Genomic DNA, 22,080 nt, shown 5'->3' with positions numbered 1-22,080 from the left:
CATTGCCCGTATTTCTTCTCTCCTCCTGTCTCCCTCGATTCCCTCTCTTCTGCTTCTCATCTGTCCCTTTGTATCTCTCCAACATCTCCTCCTCTCTGTCGCCTCTCCTCGCGTCATTTGCATCTCTCCGGACCGAAAAGGTTCTGTTGTGTCGGAAAAAAACGCGAACAACGCAGGGAGGGTGGAGTAGTAAGTCATCTGGGTCACATCGCCGTTTGACGCTGGCGGATTGGAGCTGGGACACATGAAACACCCAAATGACGACTACACCTGCAATGCACTCTACATAACCCCCCCCCCCCCCCACACACACACACACACACACACACACACAAAACTTCAATGCATATGTATAGCCAACATCTCCCTAGCTACCCATTCAGCATTCATCTGAAACATTTTGCAACAATTCCAATCCTCTGATTGGGGAACCTGCCCGCAAGAGCATGTGATGTGACTCACTATGTGGAACTGTTAGAAAAAGCTCACATTTTACTAGTATGAACCTTGGAGGACTTGCAATGCTCTAAAGGAAAAATATAGATATAAATTGAGATTTAATCCAACGCATTTTCCGGCATCCGCAACGTTTCCCATCGTCGAGCTCTTCCCAATGGGATGCGACATGTAATGCTCGGATTAGAGCGACAGTTGAGACCAGTTTCGCGATATCCTCTCACAGTCACAAATTAGGTGACTTGATTTGCATTAACTGTCCATCATTGCAGCAGAACTTCGGTCTTAAAGTGACTTGAGAATGTGTACGGCTATACTAATCTGTGTAATTAGACATGGGTGATTGCACAGAGTTGGATTTTGGTGTCCTGGGCTGGGATGATCCAATTCACATTGCAGTTGAGTGGGCGGCGGGGCGGGGGGGATCAAAAATGCAGCAAAGAAGCACTAACCTATACTGCACCAACCAGTCTTGCACATGCATGCTCCATCTTTTTCTTAATCCAAAAAGCACATTATTGTGTATTTACACACACAGGACAGAGGACAAGTTGCGCGTAAAAGTCAGGGAGCCCGCGCGTAACAGTCATGTTGCGTTCAAATGGGACAGGGGAGAGAGAGAGAGAGAGAGAGAGAGAGAGAGAGAGAGGGGGGCTGTCAAAAACAAGTGGAGCAGCACCAAGGGCAAACGTGAGAAAAGACGAGAGCCTCTCTGCTGCAGTAACTCTGCCGAAGAAAAACAAAAAAGGACAAATGTGCCTCGTAATGAAGGATGCGGAATCATGCAAACGGATGGCGATTACGGCGCGATGCATTTGGGAGCGAATGCAGCATGAAGAGTTTTGACGTGTGCTGAACAGATACAGCTGCCTCTTCCTATCTACATGAATTATTCACCATCCGAAAGTCGAGATTCTGCAATGCAATGCAATGCACGCGATATAGTGAGAGACAGCACAGGTAGCAACAGTGATGCAGCCTATCTCGTATGCGCATAACTTTTGGAAAAAGTTACAAGCTCGGGGGGGGGGGGGGGGGGGTCAACTCACCCGGGCGTATTTGGACGAGTAGGGGTCCTCGAAGAGCGCCCATATTTTGGGCTGCCAGGTTTTCCACCAGCCCGCCCTCCTGGCGTCCTCCTGCATGCACAGTCTTTTCAGGTCCCCGTCGGCGCCCCCCAAGGCCGGGTCGTCGTCGGGCGCGTCCGGCTCGGGCGTCTCGAAGCTGTCCAGCGCCTCCTCGGCGTCCCGATGCTGGCGGTAGTTCATCCAGCAGCACGCCTCCACGTCCGTCTCGTCGATGCCCCAGAAGGCGAGCTCCTCCTCGAACAGGGGGCCGCACACGTCGTTGGGACAGTGCAGCTTGCCCGTGCGGTAGTAGTTGAGGATGAAGGAGAAGACGGACGGGTGGCGGTCGAAGAAGAACTCGTCCAATTTGGGGTCGTAGTCGAAGTTGCTGAAGGCGTCCGGCTCGGTGAGCCACGACAGGCGGGTGCCGGGCAGGGTCTTCAGGGTGCTCCGGTACGTCTCATGGCGCACCCCGCCGCAGTTTATCACGATTTTCTCGCTTTCCGACGGACAAGTCATGTCTGCGCTGTAACATGCTTTGTTGGACGACTTGTTCCCACCCTTGCGCCCTTTGAAAGAGGATACACACACCGAACTGAGCATAGAGGACCGGAGGAGGGGGGGAGGGAGAAGATGAGAGGAACCGGAGGGAGGTGGGAGGAGGAGTCTACGGGAAGAGAGAGAGCGTGAGAGAAAGCGAGAGAGGGGAGGGGGACAAGAGAAGCGTTTTAGCGGAATGTGGATTATCAACAATGTAAAGTAGCACGTTAAGGTGGAAAAGGTCACCAAACATCATGTGCACTGGGTGACAAAAGAAGTGGCTTTAAGTTTCAAATGTGTCTGTTTTGGATGGAAAACACAGGTGTCAAACACAAGGCCCAGGGGCCAGATCCGGCCCGCCATGTCATTTCATGTGCCCCGTGTAAGCAAATCATGTGTGTCTATTTCATGTTCTTCTGGACCAAAATTCCAAAATGGTTTCACCTTTAATAGGGTTACGAAATTGCAAGCATTTTAAAATAAGAAAGTTAGGAGTGAAGCAGGTAGGCGGCCGTGTTTAACATTTGGATACCATATACTGGATACACTTGGTTTTTGTGCAGTTTAATTTTCAACTGTACAAAAACCAAGCGGTATACAAAAACTGAAAAAAGGTTTTGGCGACGCAAATGTCGAAAACCGAATCACGCAGAACTAGGGCATGTGAAAACCGAGGTTCCACTGTATATAGTTAGTAGCAATATGATGAGGCGATCACACAGAACTGTTCCGCCCGACTTTTTCCCTCCTGCAAATATATATATATTTTTTTTTATTATTTTTTTTTTTTCCACAATCATAGTGAACCTCTGAATGAGTTTGACAACCCTGCAACAAATATTGCACAACTCGTGATAATGCTTGGTAGGCCAGATTAAAGAACAGAGCAGACAGTTTTTAGACCCGTGGTAATACTTTAGCCACCCCTTCTCTATAGGTCCTCAAGCATTGTTAATGATGAAGTCAATGAATTGCTCGGCGCTGTTATGTCTCCCCCTCATTCATCCTGCAATCTCTAAATTGATCCGACTGATGCTCAAGTCGGCGCTCATTCAAATCTTTGCCTAATTAGGCCACTGTGAGATGTGCACCATCTACCCCCACCCTGCACGGACACGCGAGTGGGGGTGAGCGGGGAGAAAAGAGTGCAAAACTGGAGATGAAACACACACACACACACTTTAAATTCACGCTATCACAATTATGTCACTTTCTGCCTCACGGTGTGGAACGAACAGACAGGTTAGCAGAAGATGTGCTGGGGGGGGAAAAAGAAAAAGAAAAAAGGAGGAAGCGCAAGAGGAGTCCATAAATCCCAGAGTTTAATCGATGGATGGATGGATGGGAAAGGACACGAGCGAAGGGGCAGCTGCTAAGGAAGTGCATGGGGGGGGGGGGGGGGGCAAAAGGGATTCAGTGAATGCAGCATGCTGACTATATGCAGCTCCAGGGTTTTAGCGCTCCTCAGTAATGGCGGAAAGACATTGAAGGAAGAGAGTGCGCTATAAAAGTGAATGAATTGGGCTGCAGTACACACGCACGCACGCACACACACTTCCAGGAGAGGTCAAAGCTGTCGCCCGCGAGCAACACGCATGGCCATTCACAGAAGAGAAGCGTGTGTACATCCGTGTTGACCTTTCCTCTAATCAAAAATAATAGTAATAACCACACCCCCCACTCCTCCCTGATGAACGCCCCTTCCCACTGACTACTCTCTCTCCTGCACTTTCCCTGCCTCGCTCGCCCCACATTCCGCATAATGGAATTACCGTTAAGGAGTGAGAATCGAAACCATTTATACTTCCTACCCCCCCCCACCCCCCATGCACCTTTCTTCTTCATTCTAATCATCATCATCATCGTCCCGTCCAGCTTTCTCCCTCCTGCAAAGCACCCCCCACTTTTGAGTCAACTTTCTTATAGGACACTACAGCAATTCCCTGCTTATTTCTGTCCTCAAGGAACAACTTCTCACTTAAGCTGGGTGACGCAAGAAAAAAACATTTGTGCTATTCGATGGGTTCTTTTTCAGTTTCCTGGAGACGAGCATAAAAACAGGTACGTTGGGATACTTTGCAACAGAGATATGTGCTGCATGTCTTGGTGGTTTTTTTTTTTGTTTTTTTTTTTTTTTGGGTTATTTTAGTTGAAATTTGCAACTCAAATTTAATAAGAAAAACTAGAAAAGTCACACTAAAGTGTGTTAGTTAATTGTAATTAGTCTGACCACTGCTTGTGTTGCGGGGATGGATTTCAGCACCACGGATAGCTCCCCCCTCAAGTTTTGCCATCTCATTGATGGACTTGACTTTTACTTCCCTTTCTAACAATCTGATGGGTAACCGGCAGTTGTTTCGTTTGGTCAACTGCTGAATATTTTATACACAGTCAGCCACAAATCTGTAACTGCGGTTCAATGCTTTTCGTTCCTCCTCCTGGTGTCATGTGTGGTCAGATTATTGATTATTCACGTGTGTGGGAGGTTTAAATTGGAGTTTAAATCTAGGCTGACTCTAAATAGCCAAATTTAGAGTTGCAAGACAGCGAAGTGCAGATTTGTATTCTTTTTTTAGGTGGCAATTTTAGCTGGCAAAAGCAGTATGATGTAAGCAAGCCTCGGTCGGCCGTGAAAAAAATTGAAGCGAAGGGACGGATGACAGTTATGAGCAGTAAAATGGAGGAAGGCTAAAAAGCATGGAGGTGAGAAAGGAGGCGGAGTGTTTCTACGCATTGGAAAAAGGCTCAAACTGGAGGTGGTGCGTATGTGGGGGAGCGGGGGGGGGGGGGGTCCTCTCTCTCCCTCTTCTCTGTCTCTCTCCCGCTCTCTTTCTCCTGCAACATTTTCTGACTCGGCCGCAGCGTCCTACGCCAGCCCCTCGCCCACCCCCGACCGAGTGATACGCTCACCTGGCCGAACACGCACTCTGGCCGAGGGGTGAAATGATAAAAACAATTGAAAAATTATTCGGGATGAAGAGGTGCTAATATAGAGAAGGAAAAAAAAACTGCAGTGAAAAAGAGGCATGGGGGGCATGGGATTATGGGATGCATTGACTGTGAGGGCGAGGGGAGGGGAGCAGAGAGAGACAGAGAGAGACAGAGAGAGAGAGAGAGACAGAGAGAGAGAGAGAGCATTCGGAGGAGTGCTGACAATGCAGAACCAACCTGGTTGTTGGCAGGAAAAGCAAAAACCTTTACCAATCACAGAGGGAGGGGACACGAAGAGGTCGGAGGAAGGGGGGAGGGGGCGGCTGAGAAGGAGAAAAGGACATTATAGGGAATACGTCGAAAAAGAGAGAATCCTCCTGCGGAAGCGGGTGATAATGAGGAGGACTAGAAATGAGGGGAGGAAGGAAAACAAGCACGTAAAGCAGACGCGCATGGCACACGAAGGGGGGCTTGCAGGGTAATATGCGACCCCCCACCCCCTTCGCAACCCCTCTACCCATCAAAGGATGTAACCACAAGGCGTCATGCTGTTCCATCCAGATCGCTTCCCTCCCTCCCTCCCTCCCTCCCTCCTCTTCTCTGCATCATCACCCTCTGTGCACAGGAGACCTCCACAGGTGAGATGGAGGTACTGCACCCAGGCACTGCGGTCGACCCCCACCCCCCCTCCGCCACACCTCAATCCCCCTCCCTCCCCTTAAGTGAGGTGTCACTTTTGAATCTTATGATGAACCTCCATCGTTCCAGCCAGATAATCCATATCAAACAATGTCTTCAAAATAGCAAATCATGTAAAGAGAGTCTAAAAAAACAAAAACAAAAACAATCATAAAAAAACAAAAACCTATCATAACAAAGCTCGCCTGTGGCCAATTCCCACGACATGAATGAAATAGGCAATCAATTAAGCTAGCAGAAATGAAATGGCCCGCTCCTCTGCTCAAACCAGCGTGCAGGCGCTCCCCCGGGGGGGCAACCGATACAAACACATCACAGCAAACACACCCATGGGGGGTTGGGGGGGGGGGGGGTCTTGATCCTTGTGGTCAGCACACAGTAGCCCTCTACATATCAATGATGTGCTGTGACATAGTTTAAATAATTCGCTACTGTACTTCAGTAGATTTTTTTTTTTTTTTAGGGTTACTGGAGTAGCTATTTTCCCGATTACTTTTGACTTTGACAACCGATGCACTATATTAGCAAAGGTATTTGCTCACTGTGACTCAGATATGAATTGGAAACATCCAAAATATTAGCCACTGAGCCCCAGTGAAAGGAACTCAGAATGCTTCGGCATACTAAGAGATTTCGGACAGCCAAACAGTCTGCAATTCAGTGGCACGTATTTGCTCGTCAAACTGAATTGCAGATATCTGTAGCTTCAGTTTCCGATATCCGGAACGCCATTTTGACGAGCCCCGATTCCAGTTACGGATATCGACAATGTTACTTCGCCCAGTTAAAACTGAATTTATCTGAAAATAGGCTTGTAGAAATGTTGAATTGAGGTGAATTGAAGATATCTTGAATTGAAATGATCACTAATCTATGGCTACAACTCATGATTTAATAACAGATTCATCTGTCAATTATTTTTTTCCCGACTTATTGATAAATCAAATTTTAAATATGTCAATTTTCATCCCTTTATTCAAAAGCAGGAAATTATTTCATAAAATTCCCAAACATAAATTGATTATGATTCAGATCCTGGAGTGATTTGAACATGTCATAAAATAAGCAACAACCTTGATCATTGTTTTCCAAAGTATAAGAAGATGTTTGCAAATGTTTTATTTTAAATGAACACAAAGATAATCAGTCTACTTTAATGGCGTCCTACAGAAATGTGAGAATATTTACTGAAATTCCAAGGATTTGGACAATTTTAAGTCAAAGAAGGTCTGGAAACAATGAATTGATGATCAAAATAATTGAATTTAATAAGGTTTCATTTGATAAATTGAGTCGTTGAAGAGAAAGATTCATGGCGACTACGTCATGTATTGCGCCAGACTAAAAATCAACCAGCCCGGTTTTATTTTCTTCTCAGTATGAGCACTATGAAAGTTAATAAAACAAGGAAATATTTTTATGTAGAGAAGTTTTATTTTCATTGTTGTGGCAAATGATCAAAACTGGTATTGTAGAATACTGACAGTAGAAATTGATTTTTTAGTTTAGTAATTAAATACATTTCAGAGTACACACGTTTTTACTTTTAAGTAAAGCAGTGGAATCGAAACATTTAACAAAGTGCGTTTCTGAGTGTGAGTACTTTTGCCGCATTCACTTTATATACAGTCTATATTCTCTTTTTATAAAGAGAATAAAAAATGTAAAACAATTTAAAAAATCATTCTAAATGAAAGAAACGTAGTTCAGGCAGAATCAAAGCTCAGAATTTATGGCCACAGGAGAGTAAAAATGGAAATTTGGGAACAACATCTGCTTTATGCTCACATGATTGCCACATGAATAAATTACAGCATTATTATGTTGTTGTTGTTGTTGTTCTGGGAGGGGCGGGGGGGGGGGGTGTAGACGTTCATGATTACGGTGAAAGGTCAGTGAAACCTTAGAGCAGTCAGTACAAATAGGACAACAAAAATGATAAGTAATAACAACAATAATAAAATGAAATCTGCTGTTTTCTTGTATGGTACAGTATCCATACACACCTGTCCAGGTATACACGCTGCCTTTATACCTTTTAATATGATATCAATCTCAGTATTGCCCTTAATGTACTACATAATAGTAAGCGAAAATCATGATTTATTGGTATTATTATCTTTACATTTTAAAATGACAATTTATGCATGCAAAAACAAAAAATGTACTCACTCTTTGACTGCCTATTAGTGCTAATATAGTTTTTGTTTGCCATTAAATTATCTTGAGTTTAATCTTATTCTCTTTATCATCATTATTAATATGGACACCTAAATCAAAATCCAATATATGCGTATTGGCCAGTGAAAAAGTGAGTACTTTTTTGAGGGGCTCCTGTATAAAACATAGAGAGGACTAAAACTCTATAATAACTGTAAATATATATATGTACAATATATGAATATAAATCAATATTACACTACATCAGATAGTGAGTTCCTAAACCATTCCCACTCCTAGAAGTCAGTGCAGGTTAGTTTTAAAAAAATAAAAAATAAAATAACATTACAGAAACATGAAAAAAATATTATAAGAATGGTCAGTGCTGTTAATTTTGGAGAACATTACATTGGATGGTGGTCAGATACATCGGTTCAGCACTACTAGACTGTACAGTGCAAATAAAAAGTCTACACACCCTTCTTCAAATGCCAGGTTTTTGTGATTAAAAAAAAAAAAAAAAAAGATTAAGATAAAGCTTTCAAAACGTTTTCCACTATTAAGGTGACCTAAAAGATGTACAATTCAATAGAAAAAAATATTTTTAGTCTTTTGGAAAGGGGAAGTAAAATGAACAAGTCAAATAATGTGGTTGCACAAGTGTGCACACCCTCATAACAGGAATGTGGCTGTGTTCATAATTAACCAATCACATTCAAACTCATGTTAAATGGGAGTCAGCACACACCCGCCACCATTTAAAGTGCCTCTGATTAACCCCAAATAAAGTTCAGATGTTCTAGTAGGAGGCGGCACGGTGGACGACTGGTTAGAGCGTCAGCCTCACAGTTCTGAGGACCCGGGTTCAATCCCAGGCCCCGCCTGTGTGGGGTTTGCATGTTCTCCCTGTGCCTGCGTGGGTTTTCTCCGGGGACTCCGGTTTCCTCCCACATCCCAAAAACATGCATTAATTGGAGACTCTAAATTGTCCGTAGGTGTGAATGTGAGTGTGAATGGTTGTTTGTCTGTATGTGCCCTGCGATTGGCTGGCAACCAGTTCAGGGTGTACCCCGCCTCCTGCCCGATGACAGCTGGGATAGGCTCCAGCACGCCCGCGACCCTAGTGAGGAGAAGCGGCTCAGAAAATGGATGGATGGATGTTCTAGTAGGTTTTTGCTGACAGTTCTTCGCTTTCTAGCAGAAGCCTGACACCGACTGCTATTTGGAGTTGGAGCGATTCCCAATTCCTCAAAGGCCCCATTTCCATCTGAAGAAAAACAGCCACCGCCATGCTCCACTGCAGGTGTGGCCTTCTTTTGGTGATGAGCGATGTGGTTTATGCGCCAAATTAGGGAATTATGGCCAAAAAGTTCAACTTTGGTTTCATCAGACCATAACACATGTTCTCGTGTGTTTGGTAGATATTACCACGGTCCACTTGGCTGTTTTTCCTTCAGCTGGAACCGGTGGCTTAGACAAGGTGGAAGTAATTATGAAATGAAATGATATGCAGCGTTAGCACAAAAACTTCATTCTGCTAATAGGCAAAAAACATCAGGAAAAGCCTACTAGAAGAGTTGAAATGTATTTGGGGTGAATCAGGGGCACTTTCAATGGCAGCAGGTGTGTGCTGACTCCCATTTAACATGAGTTTGAATACCATTGGTTCATAGTGGAAAGAGCCGCATGTCCAGTTATTACAGGGTGTGCACACTTTTGCAACCACATTTTCTCCGTTTGTTTTTAATAACCCTCTCAAAAATATGAAAAACTAATTCCGGTTGGGTTGAACAGGTGATGGGTCAGATTAAAAAACGTGACATTTTAACAGAGGTGTGTCGAGTTTTTATATCCACTGTATATTTACAGTTCCTTTTTTTTTCTTTACAGTGCAATTATTTACAGTATATGACAAATGTAGGGAGGGAGGCTCACTTTAAATATTACAGCAAAATGATGCCTTTACTTCTGTTCTTATCATGCTAAAGTTTTGTGATTATAGTCTATATAATGTATTGTAAACTAACATTGTTGTAATAAAACTCAACGTAGAGTCCAGTAATAAGTGTCGCGGTGTGAATTCGTGTAGTTTGTATCTTAGAAGGGACAGAGAAAAGAAACGGGCAAAATACACATGGCGGTATGCTTGGGGTGCAAGGTTTTGTTATTGTCATAATGCTTCTGTACTGTCGGCATTGGATTTTTGATTAAGGATTTTTTTTTTGCCATCATTGTCCAATAATTAGCCCGATACGTTCCATTAGTGTAGATTATACCTCAAGGGCTCCAAATGGACTCGTCATGTAGCCTATTTCTGACCCACAAGACGAAAGAGGACGGGTGGAAGCGAGAGATTGGTCAAGGACGATTTACGGTCGGCCGCGGCGGAGGACAGATGACAACCGACGGTGGACGGGGATGAAAGGTTAACGTCAAGGTCAAGGATTTGAAGGGGTTTCCAAGGCGGTCGGGCGATGATAACAACAGGAACATCCACCGACATCCCACCGCCGTATATCAATTACAAATTTCAAAATTTAATCCAGGCTCTCCCTCTCATCACTGCCTTTGATTTTTTTTACATCCTTTTCAGCCACAGCATCCCTCTGCCAGGTGGTCTTTTTTTTGGGGGGGGGGGATTCTGGGTTACCCTCAGTCTAAAAATAGCACCAGCTGTAGATGTATAATGCAGGAGCAGTGAATGTGTGTGTAGGAGAGTGGAGGGGAGCAAATGGAGGAAAGTGAGGCGAACGAGAGCCTTACGGGAAAGAGAACGACGGAGCCGTTGGCAGGCGGGAAGTGACGGAAGGAAGGAAGCGAGGGGCGTTCTGAAACTGGAGACTTGGCGTCAATGTGTGTGTGTGTGTGTGAGTGATGCTGCGGAATGCAGAAGATGGAGCAAGTTGGCAGAGGTTGAGGTGATGGTGCAAGTCTAGACATTTAACTGCCACCGTGTACCAAGCCGTGATATACAGTACTGTGTTATCCATGTCGGCTTCCATTTAGTGCTTTTATCAAACCTTCCTCCCAGGCCTTGACACCACACGCTAACACACACGCACACACACACACACACACGTTCAGTAAAAGCATGCAGAGTAAAGAGTGCAGGAAGCATGCACATCTGCAGCCTGTGGAAGATGGGGAAACACCCATCATTGATGATACTGCCATGAGCAATAAAGGTTGTTGTTTTTGGGGTTTTTTTTTTTTTTTAATGTGTGTATAGAGATTTAGATTTCACGTCACGACTGTGCAACAGTAGAGGGGGAGGGAAAAAATGAATAGTGGTAATTGAGCACATCACGCAAGGACAAAACGCGACTTGTTGAATGTGCTCGCTAGAAATAATAACGCTGATAATACTAATAATCAGCAATTGAACGCATGCACGCTCGACCCACGGACACGGTTAATACTCACTTAGCTCCAGCAGGTTGCGTGCGCCAAACCCGGAGAAGAAGAGAGGGGGGAGGGGGGGGGAAAAGATCAATCACCGCGTAGTTTTCTGTCTTTGTTAGCTGGGAGGATTTCACACCGAATCCAGTCGCTCGCAGGCGTTCAGATGATTCATTTTGGGCGGTTAGTTTTCCTCTTTTTTGGAGGGTTTTCTTTTTTTTTTACCCCCAGTCGCGATTTAAATGGAGATTGGTTACTTAGATCAAGAGGAGGGAAATCGGTCACGTTATTATTTTTTGTTTTGTTTTATTGCGTAAATATAAACAAATAGCAGCTCGCTCCCATTCAGCCTGTCTCGCTCCTCCTCCAATGTTTCAATGGAGATGCACCCCAGATCTCTTTGCCTTGTCCCTCTCTGTGTTCCTTTCGAGGAGCGTCACCTCCTGCACTAGTTCTTTTTTTTTTTTTTTTCCTTTTTCTTTTTAACCCTCCCTCAGACGATACATGTGGGCGGATTAGACCCCAAGACAGAAGGGTGGGAGGAACCCGCTCATACATTGAACTTCATCCATACGCGGGGGGGGGGCTGCAAAATACGCAAATTGATACAAAAATGAAATGGAAAAACACACACGCGAGAGAAGGAGGGGAGAGCTGCGTTGGAAGGTGTATGTTGATGTATTGCCATCTGTTCAATTTGGTGCTCTCTCTCTCTCTCTCTCTCTCTCTCTCTCTCTCTCTCTCTCTCTCTCTCTCGCTCCCTTGCAGGATGGATGCACAAACACCATTTTGTCTACAGGTTCCCAGCATCGAGATCAGCAGTCATGTGGCACATTGCAAAAACTCCAATCGAGCCTAACATCTCAAACGAAGGCAAAAACAATTCAATTAAATAAAAATCCCTCTTGCCCTTTGTCTGCTATTTCTTCTTGCCAAGGGAACATTTCCCGTTTCAAGCATTTTTTTTTAATGTATCTTCTTGTGAAGATTGTATTACTGGTTACGAGTAGTTTAGCTTAAAACGACAACTAGTACAATTCTAGGGGATTCGAAGCGGACTGTTTTAAGAGATCTCAAATGTTCCTTTTCTGTTGGCAGATCATTTGAAGTTGTTTTTTTTAACCACTTGCTGTCATTTTACGTACAGTAAGCCTAATTCTCATTCTCTTTCCTTATGTGCAATTACAGTGCAATTTTTTGCAATCATCAAAAACAAACAATATGGTGGCTTTGGAGGCCGGAATGGATCAATGGACTTTCACTTCATTTTAATGGGGGAATATTGATTTGATAAACAAGGACATTGGACTAAATGGAATTAAACTCGTATGTCAAGGTAGAACTGTAGGTTTTAAAAAGTGAAACAATATTGTGGCTGGGGCTGACAGGTGTCCCTAATATTTTGGCTATACATTTAGCTACATGAGCGTGGGGCAACATATGACGAACACTTTTCAATTTGACATCACAGTACACACACACAGAGACAGACACACACATTTGCACATATATAAAGAGACTAAATAAGACTCAGCCTTACAGAAGTTCAATGGTCAGTCAGCAGGGCTGCTAATGCACTTATTAACAGGAAACTCCAAGAGTGAGTGCTTCATATAAATCTCATGAAAATTACAGTAGTTGTAAAAGGACAAAAGGGCGAGTGTGTGTCCGCAAGTGCATCCAGAGAAAAGATGAGCCAAGGAGACACGGTGAGATGTGTGGACTTGTGTGTTGACTATTAGTGCAAAGCAGCTTGTGTTATTGTTAAATGCGGCCGTTTATGAGGCTTAAACAGCTTGCTTGTACATGTGAAGTCGACAGCAGAAGCTCATTAGGGGAAAGTTTGAAGAAAAGAAAAAATACAAAAGTTTGCACTAGGGGGGGGGGGGGGGGAAACAGGTAAAATGAGGTCATGTTTGAGGTGATAAAGTTGCTCCTTCGCTTAAACAGGAGACAAACATTTCCACTTCATTATATAATATGAATTATGTGAGCTTATATTGGACCATATTTCGTGAATTAGCGGCCAGGTGGCGCTTATTTACTCATCTGCAGAAAGTACAAGTGTAAGGCGTTTATTTTTTAAGCGGGAGGCCTGCAGTTGTAGAAATAGATGCTTTAATATAAAACACTTTTTTCTACAAATGAAGATATGTTTTTGGAATGTGGCGGTTAAGCCTTTCGTACAATTACAAAAATGTTCATAATACAAACGTATGCAACGAGAGCCCCAATTCAGTTGGGTGGCATCATTAATAATGAGTTCCAAACATTTTAAGTTAATCAGACACAAGTGCCACAAACATAAACTTAATGGACTCAATGTTAAAGACTTGGCTGGGGAGTTTTTAAGGCCAGACCGTTCACAGGGGGGGATGCTCGTCAGTTCTTACGGCGGCAACACCGGCGCTGCGACTTAAGTAGCTGACTGCGTTTGTTCATCAAGGTGCATAAATACTGAATGAACTGGCTTCTTACTCAAGCACCAGCATCCGTCAACAGACAGGCGGCTGCGCGGTGCAGCTCATGCATAAGGAAGGAAATCAGCAGCTGAACTGGACACACTTACACTTTGGGTGGTCAGGAAAAGAAAAAAAAAGAAAACTTCCAACAGTTCATCATACGAACATTATTATGAGGACTGTACTAAAGTGGTGCCTTGAGATACGAGAAACAAAACAAAAAACGTTTTTCAAATCATCTTTCCCCATTGAAATGAACGCAAATGCCAGTAATCCGTCCCAGCCCCCCGAAAACACAACAAAAAACTTTGGAATATGTTTTCCAATAAAACTGTACTCTATAATATTGTACATTATAAAAAAAACACGGTAATAGGATAATTAGATTATTAATAATTACAACAGTGTGTACATCATTATCATTATGACTCCGATCTCAAGGCAGCTCTGTATTTGCACACAGTGACTCCCCTGTAATCACTTGCTTTTTGGAAAGTACCTGCCAAAACTATTAAAACCCTGATATATGATTTGCACGTGTTATGCTATGTTGAATTCATACTTAGTTGTTATTTTGTGGCCAACTCTGCCAACACTATGAAAACAAAAGAAACTCTGCCCACTTGTGAAAAGTCTCTGTCCACTTGGAGGAAGCAAAACACAAATGGAAACTCCTTGGAGGGTTTTTATAAAAAAAACGCACGACAAGCGTTAAAACAGCTGTCCTGACACAGCAAAGTCAAATGAAAAAAATAAAATAAATCATAATAAATCATTTCGTCAGCACATTTGATTTCGATTGAGAATGTTTGTTTTGTTTGATTTTCTTGAGTCAGTGTGGAGGCATCTGTCCGAGCTCCAATTCCGCAGGCTTCATTTCAGCACCGGGCACGTTTTCCATCAGCTGTAAGGCGGGTAAATCGCGCTGGCGCACAAATCAAAGTGAAGACCGGCCCAAATTAATGACCTACAGGTGAGGGGGGAGTACAAAACCGCTTGCTTCCTTGACTGTGATAAAAATAGAACATTGACATTTTGCCCTCTGCTTCCATTGTAAAAAAGTGTCAGAATAACTAATCGGCATTATACGTACCACTTTTGGCTTCCTTCCATTGCGTTACGGTACTAAATAGGGCGCAACCAGACACACACCAGTTTGTTGATTGGTCCACAGGGAATTGTCACTCCAATACAAAATTAGCGTTCTCTCAAGGAAGCTCGTCGTCGTGGTCGTCATCAACAAGGAAAAACTCAAAATGCTTGGTGCCCTCCATTGTTGTCATCCTCTTCTTTCACAACCGGTAAAAAAATATCAGCGGTACATGTTTACATAAATAGAGTAAAGCGCAAATTTGTGATTTATTGCTGACAGCAGCGATATGACTTGACAAAATAGTAACAGACTCAACTGATTCGTTCTTGAACAAACGTAACTAGAAAATGAGTTGAGATTGGTGTTTTGGTTTTTGTTGGGAGAATGTTTTTAAAAAAAATAATAAAATAAAATAAAAATTAAAAACAATTATGACGATGAAATGGTTTGGAGCTCAAGATAAGACACCCAAGATGGCAGCCGTAACATTCTGGACATCTGGAATGCCTTTAATAAAACATTTTGTTACAGAAAATTACCAAAATATCACAATAGTTTCAGATATTGTGCATTAATACTTTTGCTCCTCCATATAAGTTATGAAGCGTGTAGTGATTGCAGCTTTTTTTGAAAATCAACTACAAGATTTTTGAATGATCTGTTGGCACCCTGATTTGAGCCCCTTTGCCTTTTACTTTATTTTTCAATGAATAATCTATGAATTTCAAAATTCGGTGGCAGATGTAAAGTTCCTAAGTGTCGATCTAATTAAGGTTGTATTCCAGAGGTCGGAGCTCCACCCAGTGTCATTTTAGGAACATTTTAAATGTTTTGTGTGGTTGATCACTTTTGAGATGAGTAAAATGTGTTCTCACTACTATGACTTTTGATTTATATTTTATTCAAACTGTACAGACACCGTGCAACTCAAGGCAACCAGCAAATGAACATAACAAACCAAGTTGGACACCCAATTAAGGGAAAACGTTCCACAAAACCACAGCCATTAGCGAAGATTCGAGGTTCACTGAAATGCATGTAAATGTAGAACACTGAAGTCTCCTGACGTTTATGTAAACATTCAGGAAACCAAGTATGTACGTATATGGAAGATATCCCAGAATGCCTCTCTGTTCTATCCACGCATTTTGTTTGGCTTGTTTTCCTCCACGGAAGCTGAAGATATTGCTCAGTTGGTGATTTTTTCTTTGTTTATATCCCGCTTAATCCCATCAAAAATTCTTTTCAGTCACTTTTAGGTTCCAAGGAGTACTAAAAAGAGTCTTTGTTGAAGTAAAGAGTGCATCTCTTTCACTTTAAAAGGACAAACCCGCGACACGACGCTTGCTCGCGTTCTTGGGAGACTTGGGCTTGCGCTTTTCGCGTTTCTCGTCCGCGCTGTTTTTGATGTCGGCCTCCCACTGTTTCTTCACCAGCGTGTACAGCCTCATGGTGGCCTGCGCATCCTGGACCTGGAACAGTTTCACCGGAAAGATTTCATTCATGCGCAACGCCACTGTGAATAGAATGCAACTACTGGCTGAAGAGCTGATGTCGAACTGGAAAGCTGTCAAATTAATTGAATTGTCCAATAGAATGTGAGACTTGGCGAAAATGCGGTGGTGTTATAACCCCGTAAGCAAAGGATTTCTGAACACAAACAGCACAGCAACACATGTGGACAAACAATATAACAATACTCCCAGGCATATATTCTTTATCCTCTGCCAAAAACAACTATCACAGTTTAATGTCTGTAAAACCCATATTATACTGCCCCCTGGTGGCCAGATTGGTGGCATTTCCATGTATTTCAAGGGGGAAAGAGGATTTGGATAATTCATTTTAAACTTGGAATGGTTTGAATCATTTGCGAAATGTAGAAGGATGAGTCAAATTTTAAAGATGTCACGGTAAATGTAGAATTGTAGGAAAAGACGAAATTTGGGGAATATGCAAAATTAGTCCAGATATGTCCTGAATGAGGTATATAGTTTGAAGTCATGAAAGAAAGACTAGAACGGCAAAAAATAAGTGGAATGATTAAAAAATTAAGTATTTTGGTGCAGAATGTGCATGCTTTGTAGCTTTGACGTAACGAGGAGTATTGACGCAGAATTTGATGACTCACGGAGGAATGTTCGCCCTGCTGGACATTGACGTTGAGTATTTCTTTACAAAGTAATTTCAGCGAAGGTCGGTTCGTCTGAAATGAAAAGAGAAAAAAATTGTTTTGACATTCTGTCTAACAATGACGACAAGACTCCGTTTTACGTGGCATGGATGGGCACTGCACCTTGACAGTTTTCCTGAAGGGTTTATACTTCTGGGTGTCTCGTATTTTCTTTTTTGGGTGATCCAGGAGCAAGATCTAAAACAAAGGACAATGAGATATTATGAGAGTACAGACATGAAAATGAATCTAAATATTGTGTAACATTACAACCTTGAAGTCATTCTGTAGGGCGTGGCCAACCACTATTCTTCCCTTCAGGATCTCGGCAACTTCCGTCCGCACCGTCGCTATGTTCTCTCCTGCAATTGGGACGCAAATGTGTCTCATTTATATAAATAACATTTTTCAAATACATAATACAAGCAAATAAATAATAAAAAAAAAAATAATAATTAACAAAGGTTAATTTAAATGTAATTTAATTAAAACAAAATTGAAAATATTTCAAGGAAGTCCAGTTAAACTGAAAACATACAAAATCAAATTGGAAACAAAGAAATGAAGTAACTGTGACAAAGCAAAAAGCCACTGCGTTGATGTCGTGTTCCAAATATATTGGACTTAAAAGTTCAATAACTGAACTGTCCAGTTAATCTTCTCACTTGTCTTCCAAAGTGTATCAAAGCTCACGTCCGGGCTCACCATCTTTGATGTCCTGTGGCCGGATGCCGCTGACAGCCGTCCTGTAGTCGGTCACCTTCTCGCTTGGCTTGACGAACTTGTCATAGACGCACTTCCCGAACTGGTTGACGAGAGACACGCGCGCCAAGATGCTGTCCTCGCCGTCGGGACCGACGCCTACCATCTCGCAGTCGATGGCGACTGCTCTGGTCAGACTGAGGGAAGATAAGGACACGGGTTCCGGGTCACTTACGTAGCCGCTGTTATCAATTACAGTTAATCCCCTCGGCATATTCGCAGTACTACTCGCAAACTCACCTATTCACATTTTTGGGACCCTAACCTCCGTCGTTTTCTGAAAAACTTATCTGTGGCTATTGGCAAATTTTTGTGCTCTTTCTGCAATGCCCTACAGATGCCACATCAACTCATCTTCATATGTCTCCAATGTAACTCACCAAGCCCTGCCTTTTAAAGCCACACACACTCAAAGTCCCAGACACAAGAGTGTAGAATGTAAGAATGGCAACTCACAGTGGACAAAAATAATACCTGCACCTCACATGCATTGTTTAATAATGCAAAATCTATTTCTATTATCTCTTGTAATGATCACCGTGCAATTTCATAGTCCACACGTGATGTTGTTTCATGAATTCCTTCAGTTTTGACATAGCCAGGTCAGATATGTGCCACTTGAAATGTACATGGAAATAGACAGTCACACAAACAAACCTGACACAGCCATTCATTTGGAACTGGGCTGCATAAATGCAGCCTCTGGGTAGTATGACAGCAAATGTTTTGTATGCAACTCACCCCTGAAAAGCATTCTCCTTGACCAGCGTGTAGTTCGTGTCTTTCTTGTGAAAGCCTTGCCTCTTCCTCATGATCTCTGCTGCCTCCGCCCCCACCGTCGCCTCGATGTCGTCAGGATCCACGTCATCAAACCAAATGTCCTCCCTGCGAGAGCACAAAACAATCAGAGAACAATATTTCCACTTAAAATCAAAATAACAATATGCTGTTTACTTACTCTGTAGGTTTGGACTCCTTCGCCTCGACTTTCTGCTTCTTGGCTGCTTGGCCGTTTGCTTTAAACGCGTTTTTCCTTTTAGATGCAGCTGACTGATTTGCGTCGGTTACAACGGGAATTTTAGCCTGAGAGTCAACACTTTTGTGTTTGACTTTTTGTTCTGAATCAGTCTTACTGGAGGAGATATTGTTCTGAAGTACATTTTTGGATGCTTTGTTTTTCTTTTCTTGCTGAGGACCGCTAGGTTGTTGTTGGGGTGTCTTTGGCTCAATTGCAGTCATCTGATTGGACTTTAAAATCTGTGGGGAAAAATTACAATGTGGATCATGACATATGGTGACATAATTAACCCTTAAATGCTTTTTTTTATTTTCCATTCACACGATGTTTTATAAAATGTGGTGGAAACACAGTTGTCAGGAATGTTTGAAGCTCCCTTTTGAACACTTATCAGTACCACTGACTACAAAATACACATTAATGGCATGTTCACTAACACAACAAAGTTTACCTCTTGTAATGCTTTCCAGTTGGAAGAAAAAAGTTTGGCATCTTTTGGAGGTCTTGTGAGCTGACTTGGGGCCTTTTTTTCCTCCTTGGCTTTCTTTTTTAACTTCATTCGTATCCGGTACTTCTTTTTCTTTTTCACAGAATTGTCTTTTCCTGTTTCGGAGGAGAGCTGCTTCTTTTTCTTCGGCTTCACCTTCGACATTACAACAACTTTCATTTGAACACTGTGTAAATTAAATTCGGTGAGCAGTTGGTTAGCATCCACGCGGTTGCTGTCGTCTCAACGTCATGAGTAGGTTACTATGGCACGCGTGTAATGTTGCTTCTGTCGTGTAAGGTGAACGAGTAAACGCGTCAAAAGCGGATAAAATGTTCACATTCGCGTGTTTTGTGGATGGACAAACGCTCACATGTTAAAAAAAATCTAACCCATGCGCCAAACCCAGGCAGAAATAGCGACTTCCGCTTTGTGTGACAGCCAAATATGTTCGACAGTAACACAAACCTAAGCTTTGCTAAGACAAACACGCTTCCAGCGCTGTATAGCAAATAATAGCCAATCAAGTGTATTTTTCAAAGTAAATATCTATGTTTATACGCGTTTTTGCAATCAGAAAATTTTAATGTTTTGTACAGTGTTTTTTTTGGGGGGGGGGGGGGGGGGGGGTTTAAATGAGGACAGCAGTTTTTACAACATGTTTCCTGCCGGCCTGAGTGTTGGACGGACAAATGTCGGTTAAAGTAATCGAGCGACAATATTACAGTACTGACGGAAATATGACAAATATATAAACTAAGACAGGTTTGTTTGATTTTATTTATTTATTCGTCCATGTTAGTAGAGTTGCGTATTACATGTCTATATTTTCTATTCGGTTTGGTGGTTGTGTAACCCAGCTGTCATTTTATTTCATGCCAATCGTATGTCGAGCTGCCATGGTATCAACTTATTTTATTAGAATGTCGACTTACAATGGTGTCAACTTATTTTTATATGTGATTAAAATTAAAGCTGATTTACAGTGGTTTATATTTATTGAGTCAACTGTCACTGTCATGCAGTATTGTGGTTGCTCGATTTTGAATTTTGTTAACAAGGCACACTAAAACTGGCAGACATTTCAACACCGTCTTCCCTCTTGCTTGAGGGACATTTGCACTTATTTTTTGTCCTTGTATCAGCATGACCACATTACTGGTACCTTTTCATTGCTCAATGACTCTTCAAATACCTTTTTTTTTTTTTTTTTTTTTTAATATCCTAATTGTTCATTTTGTCATAGTGGCTCTTTGTTGTTGCGCTTTCGTTGTGTGTTTTAATATACTTGACCAATAAAGCTGATTCTGATTCTATTGCATTGCTTTAAATAAACATCTAGTTCCTTCCCGTTGTGATTTTGTTTTCAGATCATGGTGGAAAACACTCCTTCTCCTTTACCCGAGAGAGCCATCTATGGCTTTGTTCTATTCCTCGGCTCTCAGTTTGGCTTCAGTAAGTTGCTTTTTTTGTTTGTTCTAGTGTTACATTACAATATAAGTGTGTGCTGACCTTTATTTTCTGAATTCCTCCCAAGTCTTGTATTGTGTGTGGGCGTACATACCAGAGGAGTGGCTTCATTCAGTCGGACTCACTTACTGGCCTCAAAAGTGAGCAGATATTTCATTTGAAATTATTTTAATAGTTATTTTCCGTGTAAATGTTATTTGTAACCAGGCTCGTGTCTTGTAGATATTGGGCCCTCGCGGCGCCAATCTATCTGCTGGTCGCGTTAACCATTTGTGCTGTGTTGCTATTTGGAATCAACATGTACAATACGGCACCACTCGACTCTCTGGACAACATTACAGGTATGCCACCTATATATTTAGGTTTTTAATTTGAATAAAAAAGTATCATAAAACATCCCCCGTTATCCAATGGAAATATTTCAGATGGGTTTGCACGAGGCCAGATGAACGAAGTCGCTCGAAAGGGTCAAATACCAAGACTGAAGGACATTCCCATCAGTGACGTCAACAAAATGTTCTACTTGTCACCTCAATTGTAACCAACCAACCTTTTGTTTTGGGGTGTGATGAAAAAAAATGGGTGAACGTGTGAAGGTTACTATTAAATGACTTCAATTGTGCAATGGATACAAAATGTTTTAAAATAGTTCATATTCTTAATTATACCTTGTTTTTACTTATTGATTTAATGCATTTTAACATAAACTCTTACATTGCAATTATCACTGATCACCGGTGGGTTTTTCTATGTTAATTCATGAATTTTTTGTATAGGGTTTGTCCTCAGGTCGCAGGTGGGCGAGAGGCGGGGCACACCACGCCAGTCAATCGCAAGGCACATATAGACAAATAAGCACTCATACACAGTCACACCAATGGACAGGTTAGTCTTCCATGAACCTAACGTGCATTTTTTGGGAATGTGAGAGCCGAAACCCCACGCATCGGAACATTCAAATCATGAAATGTAAATGTTCCAATACTACTATTTAGGTAAAGAGTTTTAGATGGGCAAATGAAGCTTTCTGTGAAGGACTGAACCACTTGGGCCAATTGTTTCGAAAACGGGTTCGATTATTAATTTAATTGCATCAGTAATAGGGGCCTCTACTGGTGAAAAGCAGGGTTGCAGGGGATTAGAAACAAGCGCACTAAGACGGAATGCCGTGTATTTACAAATAAAAAAGTGTGTATTGTGTACCGAGAAAAAAAAGTCATTGTTTGGGTGCGGGATGGGGAACACGCAAAATTTTTGTATGTTTAAATTGAGGTACGTTATTTATTTTGGGGGGGATTGAGTCGATTTCTTTTTTGCTCGGAACAGACGGTGCAAAACACGTCTTGCTACTGGGAACAGATGA

General features: G+C 42.3%; 3 protein-coding genes across 6 annotated transcripts in view; 1 reads left to right on the top strand and 2 right to left on the bottom strand.

Moving 5' to 3' along the window:
• Nucleotides 1–11,681, bottom strand: part of kcnc3b (potassium voltage-gated channel, Shaw-related subfamily, member 3b) — a 45,981-nt gene extending 34,300 nt beyond the window's left edge. For 3 of the 4 annotated variants that reach the window (XM_061706382.1, XM_061706385.1, XM_061706383.1), the window contains exons 1-2: nucleotides 11,277–11,681; nucleotides 1,506–2,190 (exon numbers count right to left, since the gene is read on the bottom strand). In XM_061706382.1, the coding sequence (XP_061562366.1) occupies nucleotides 1,506–2,126 (621 nt within the window). In that variant the 5' untranslated portion in view covers nucleotides 2,127–2,190; nucleotides 11,277–11,681. The remainder of the gene's footprint in view (nucleotides 1–1,505; nucleotides 2,191–11,276) is intronic. The other variant, XM_061706384.1, reaches the window with a different exon arrangement.
• A 4,006-nt stretch (nucleotides 11,682–15,687) lies between these two features.
• On the bottom strand, nucleotides 15,688–20,449 carry rexo4 (REX4 homolog, 3'-5' exonuclease). Its single transcript, XM_061706246.1, has 8 exons — nucleotides 19,212–20,449; nucleotides 18,701–18,999; nucleotides 18,484–18,627; nucleotides 17,686–17,879; nucleotides 17,254–17,342; nucleotides 17,104–17,178; nucleotides 16,939–17,013; nucleotides 15,688–16,279 (listed from the first exon to the last, which is right to left on the bottom strand). The coding sequence occupies exons 1-8, from the start codon at nucleotides 19,425–19,427 to the stop codon at nucleotides 16,124–16,126; spliced, it is 1,248 nt and encodes a 415-aa protein (XP_061562230.1). The 5' UTR covers nucleotides 19,428–20,449; the 3' UTR covers nucleotides 15,688–16,123.
• Nucleotides 19,926–21,901, top strand: pigp (phosphatidylinositol glycan anchor biosynthesis, class P). Its single transcript, XM_061706249.1, has 5 exons — nucleotides 19,926–20,012; nucleotides 20,618–20,702; nucleotides 20,785–20,857; nucleotides 20,940–21,058; nucleotides 21,143–21,901. The coding sequence occupies exons 2-5, from the start codon at nucleotides 20,621–20,623 to the stop codon at nucleotides 21,256–21,258; spliced, it is 390 nt and encodes a 129-aa protein (XP_061562233.1). The 5' UTR covers nucleotides 19,926–20,012; nucleotides 20,618–20,620; the 3' UTR covers nucleotides 21,259–21,901.
• Nucleotides 21,902–22,080: the final 179 nt, after the last annotated feature.

This window comes from Phycodurus eques, chromosome 19 (genome assembly GCF_024500275.1).
Source record: "Phycodurus eques isolate BA_2022a chromosome 19, UOR_Pequ_1.1, whole genome shotgun sequence".
NCBI classification, from domain to species: Eukaryota; Metazoa; Chordata; class Actinopteri; order Syngnathiformes; family Syngnathidae; genus Phycodurus; species Phycodurus eques.
Note: the sequence above shows the minus strand (reverse complement) of the source record. Positions and strands in the feature narration are given on the sequence as shown.